This window comes from Austrofundulus limnaeus, unplaced genomic scaffold, assembly GCF_001266775.1.
Source record: "Austrofundulus limnaeus strain Quisiro unplaced genomic scaffold, Austrofundulus_limnaeus-1.0 Scaffold683, whole genome shotgun sequence".
NCBI classification, from domain to species: domain Eukaryota; kingdom Metazoa; phylum Chordata; class Actinopteri; order Cyprinodontiformes; family Rivulidae; genus Austrofundulus; species Austrofundulus limnaeus.
The window spans coordinates 13,975-19,272 of NW_013953085.1; the positions used below are offsets into that span (position 1 = coordinate 13,975).

Sequence of the window (5,298 nt, forward strand, 5' to 3'; positions counted from 1 at the left end):
GAAACAGTCGTACAGAGGAGGGAAACAGTCATACAGAGGTACAGTAACAGAAAAAAGTCAATAAGTAAAGTTTGTACATTTTATTATCAGCTAAGCTGTGATGAAAAAAAATTTAAATACCGTGATATAAAATTTGGGTCATACTGCCCAGCTCTAGGTTTCAGCTTGACAAAACACATGGTTCCACCCACATGATGTGATGACATCATCATGTACGGATTATGTGATTACTCATTTCCCTACAGGATGACTTAACTCGTTCAAAATCGAGTGGCTCTTTTGAATGACTTTATAAAACTAACAGCTCCTCAAGTGCAAATTTCCCCACTGTGGGATCAATAGTTTTATCTCCTCTCCTCTTATCTTATCTTAAGATCCAGATCCCTTCAAAGGGCCACAGGAGTATTGTTCTTCTCTAGTTTTTTGTTCAAAACTTTATTTAACACAGGTTAATACCTTGCAAAAATAATTTAATGTTCTGCTTTACCACAGCACTTTGTTATATATGTGAAAGTGAAATAACAGCCATTAAATTTAGAATTACGTGGCTATTCATTTGTTATATGATTTTTCAGTCACTTATATTACTGTACATACTTTTTAGGTTATGTTTAGAATGAAAATATGGAATTCAGAATAAATGGAAATTAGAAAATAAAAACAGAAAAAACTCAATTTGAGAAAAAATACAATGGATTTCATACGGCCCCAATTAAACTCTTTCAGAAGACAGTACTGCTAAATGGCTGAACAGCTCATTCCGTGTTCAGGTTCCCTCTGACAGGTCAGAAGTCACTGATGGAGACTCGCTCTGAACATGCTCAAATGTACCTCCAGAATACATTTATCAGTGTGGAATTAAGAGGCATGGAAAAAAATGGCTGTTCTGACATGCTGCTGTCATTCAAACAGGACTCAGACTACTTCACTAAGAGATACAGAGGTGCTACAGAGGTGGGATGGTGAGTCCTCCCTGTCCTCCATGTTCTTCTGAATGAAGAGGTGGTCAGAACACGTCAGTAACGGTATGGGTGTGGGGCATCTTCTGAAAGAACCTATTGTTGACATAGAAAACTACCACACAACTGCACAGGTGTCATAGAAAGCAACTAGGGTGCACCAAAAAATTATTTCACATCAGAATTGTGATTCTCTTTTATAAATATTCAGAATCGATTTAAAATGTCCCAAAATCGATTTTTATGAATAAAAACATAAAGCAAATCCAGTGGTTATCAGCCTCCGTTGTGTAACTACATGGGACGTCCTGACGTCACCACGCAGCTCGTTCTGGAACATATGAATGTGCAGAAAGCACTAAAACAAAGAGGAAACTACCAAACTGGAATAAAGAGAGATTCAACGGGCCCTGTCTTCATTGAATGCAAAGATTTGGGCTTATTTTGTTTTTTACTGAATGAGTCTGAGTTTGACATGAGCGAGGTGTGTGAGGTTTGTAAAATGAAGATAAAGCACCTTGGGAACACAACAAATGGGCTCACATTATCAGTTTTGAATGAAAAATCAATTTTGAATCTAATCGTGGCCCCAAAAATCAGAATCGAATTGAATGGTGAGAGAGTAAAGGGTTCCCACCCCTAAAAGCAACAACTTCAGCTTCACCTGGAGGAGAGAGGCCCCACAGGGGTTCGAAAGCAGGGTACCCCCCTGGGCCGGCGTTTTCTGAAGGCTTGTTCTACCAGCTTGGTCACTGAGGTCGGGTCGATTCTCCAGAATGAACCTTTTCCAGGCTCCTCCTGAGATCTGGCCACTTTGATGAAGTACCGGTTCAGAGACAGGTTGTGACGAATTGAGTTCTAAAGGAGACAGACAGTGTTGATGCAAAGATGCCAGCAATGTTGTGAAAAATTATCGACACTCATTTCAGTTGAGACAAGATGAGATATTGGGTCCACTAAACAAGACAAGATTTTAACAATACAGGTTTTGCCGCAAACTCAACAGACACTAGATGTGAAGCTCCAACAAGTGTCCGTCTCAGGACTGACAGAAGTGGACTTTATATTGATACTCCTACTTTCCCAAAACTGAAAACATAGCATCTTTGAGATCTCCACGTTTCTTTCTGTTATCTATCATTACCACCAACCTTGATTTTTAGTAAAATGTAGGAAGAAGACCTATGATTTTATATTTTTAATACAGGAGGATGCAGCCCCCTTGCTTAGAACAAAATGTTATTTTGTCTTAAAAAATATCGTTGGTACAAATTTTGAGGGTGAATAAAAAGGGTGGAAAAATACTACATTATTTTACTTATTATTACAGGTCTAGGGTGAGGCTGCCTCCATCTAATCAAATCAGGCTTTTCCTTTTATCCCGTCTACTTTTTTGTTCTATGTTAAAATGAATGTGTATTTCTGTTTCATCCAAGTGCGATTTAAATGGCAAGTGGAAATCCCATTTCAAAAGGTGCGCCAATTTAATTTTTTACATTCTGAAATATTTTATGTCACAATACTCATTTTGATACCTAGTTTGCCTGGGCTTTTGTACTGGGATTGCATTGAAAAATACAGAGAAATATTAAGAATAAAAAATAGCTGACTACTGGAAACTAGTCTAGGAAATCTGAAGGTTTTCACCCTCTGTTCCTGTCGATTTGACATCACGACCCACCCTGCTCTGCTCTGATTGGGTAACATGTTCACTCTTTAGTTGATAAACGAATCATTAGTTTAAATTTAGTATCATCATTGGTTGAAAGACTTTAAGAAGACTGGTTTCTTCTTTAGATTGATCTTTTTCTGTACAGTGCCCTGAGACAACATATGTTGTGACTTGGTGCTATATAAAACTGAATTGAATTGAAGACTACAACAAAACATGTTTTTTTCCTCCTTTCATTTTTTACAGATGACAGAAATCTGTCGTTGCGGTGGCCAACTTTAATCCACAATTTCTTTTGGTTGTCCAGGCGAGATCTGGTTGTCCAAAACAAAAATCGATCGTCTTGGACAACCTAAAATCCCTTCGGTCAACCCCTGGTGTGAACTCAGAATGAAGTCTGTTCTGTTTAAAAAGTGTGCTTTCTTCTGCTGCTTATAGTCTTTATGATTAACTGGAGCTTGATGATTAACTGTGACTGTAATAGCATCTATGGTGTGTCTGCGCTGCCATTTAACAACAGACAAAGATACCCATTAAACCACCTGTCCCGAGTGTAAAGACACTGACCTGCCAGCCTTTGTCAGCTGTTTTGTAGTAGGGGTAGTTCTTGGTGATGTGAGTGTATATTCCATTCAGTGTTAGCTGTTTGTCTGAAGCCATTGTGATAGCTTGGACTATTAGTTGTGCATATGAATAGGGTGGTTTCGAGTCATCCTGTGGAAGCTGAAAGAAACAATGAAAAACATGAAAAAAAGATAAGTACCATGTCATTTTTCCCCCAATTTTTATCATATACATCACATATAGGACATAATAGAAAAAAACTGGAGACCAGCAGGTCTTTACTGAAGAAAAAGACACAAAATCACAAGTTCAGGACTGTAAAATCTGAGTCTGTGTGACCATCAGTGGCTGTGCCTCAATTCAGGGGCTGTAGCCTACTAGACCGCAACCCACAGAGGCTACAGCCTATGCAGTCCCAGGTAGGCAGCCTAAAATGTCGGTGAAATGAGACGGTCTAGACTTCGGATGATTTATGATTGTGTAACCACGCACCGCCCCATTACCACAGTGATACATTTTATTTTCCATGCCTTCAGATTTAAAGTGTGTTGGGACATGTGTTTACATGTCTTTTCACTGGAGGAATAACTTCACGATTAAAAAGTGACATGTAAATAAATAAACAATAATTTGGGTTTAGCTCCAGTATCAGTATTTGCGGCTGCATTTTTTAAAATCTCATTTCAGCATAAATTTCTGCAGCTAAGTTGCTAAACTTAACTTAAAAACTACTCCAAACTATGTCAACTTGGAAAGAAAAAGGGACAGCCTTTGGTACAGGGCAGTGACATAAGCAGCCTACAAACGTGCACTTAGGAGGATGCAGCCCTGTATTGAGACAGCCAGTGTACTACACTGTTGTGGATGATTTTTTTAATAGGGGTCACACTCCTGTCATTCTCTCAATCAGCTTTATGAGATACTGCAATCCACTGGAATGGTTTTCCAACAGCCTCAAAATCAGTGGAAAACCATTCCAGGACCCAGGAGTTCCAGATAATGCTAAGGGGCCATTTATATGAAGCTGGTTTTTAGTGAAACTGCAGCATTTTTGTTGCAATCCAGCTGCTCATTTACACATCACTGGTGACTGGAGTCTCTGACATCAGTACTTTTTGATACCAGGTCTTAGGCTCTGTTTACACGGAGCTGGTTTTCAGTAAAACTGTAACATTTTTGTTGCAATCTAGTTGCTTGTTTACACGTCACTGGCAATCAAGAGTCTCTGAGTGGAACTTTTCTGTAACACCTCCACAGAGGACTGAAGTACTCCACAGGTGAGAAAATGTGCATGTATACACAGACAACGGCAGCTAAGTTTATTCTAAACTAACAATTACAATAAATTACAGTCAGCAGAGTGTTTTTGTGCTAGGCCCATTGGAACGTCAGTGTATTTAATACATGAATTACAGAAATTTGTCTTGGCCACATTCAAAATGACAGAAATCTGTCATGGCGATGCAGAACTTTCAGCCCAGTTAAGGCTGCTATAGTCATGCTTTGGGTAGTCGCGGAGTGCGCGCGCACTCTCGCCAGCGACGGAGGTATTTATACTTGGCGCTTAAGTTGTTGTAGGTTTTTTCCAAAAGGGCATGTGGAAGCACACTTTATAACTTATGAAATGTTGTAAATAGGACAGCAAAAGCATGACGAAACAACACGCTATTTGAATGGAGCGCAACGAGCGCAGCCTTTGCGGAGTTTCAAAATTTCGGAGGTGTATGACCACGCACTGGGACACCGCGGCGGGACGGCGCGATTGAGTCACAATTGGCGCGCGCCCCCTCACGCCGTGTTTGACGCATCAATCATAAATCAGGCTTTACTAGTTTGGAGGTAACTGCAATCATGGTGGGGGGGCTTGTTTTACAAAAACATAAATTTACGTGGCTTACTTTCAATTATGTAATAAATTTACACATACATGAATATTTAATTGCCTAACTAAATCCTAAAGTTAAGGACTCCTCATGATAATTATCTATAATAATTTATCACAGCAAATGATTATTGATAATAAGTGATCAGAACTGTGTGCAGCAGATGATCTGAGTCCAGAGTTCTCAGTTTGAAACCTTCTGGAGCTCTTCTGTGTGACTC

The 5,298-nt window shown here is 39.4% G+C and overlaps 1 protein-coding gene across 4 annotated transcripts in view; it reads right to left on the reverse strand.

The window, feature by feature from the left end:
• The window catches only part of LOC106531857 (forkhead box protein K2), a 20,323-nt gene that overhangs the window by 7,005 nt on the left and 8,020 nt on the right, over positions 1-5,298 (reverse strand). For all 4 annotated transcript variants that reach the window (XM_014027790.1, XM_014027792.1, XM_014027791.1 and 1 more), the window contains exons 4-5: positions 3,199-3,354; positions 1,624-1,817 (exon numbers count right to left, since the gene is read on the reverse strand). In XM_014027790.1, coding sequence (XP_013883244.1) covers positions 1,624-1,817; positions 3,199-3,354 — 350 coding nt within the window. The remainder of the gene's footprint in view (positions 1-1,623; positions 1,818-3,198; positions 3,355-5,298) is intronic.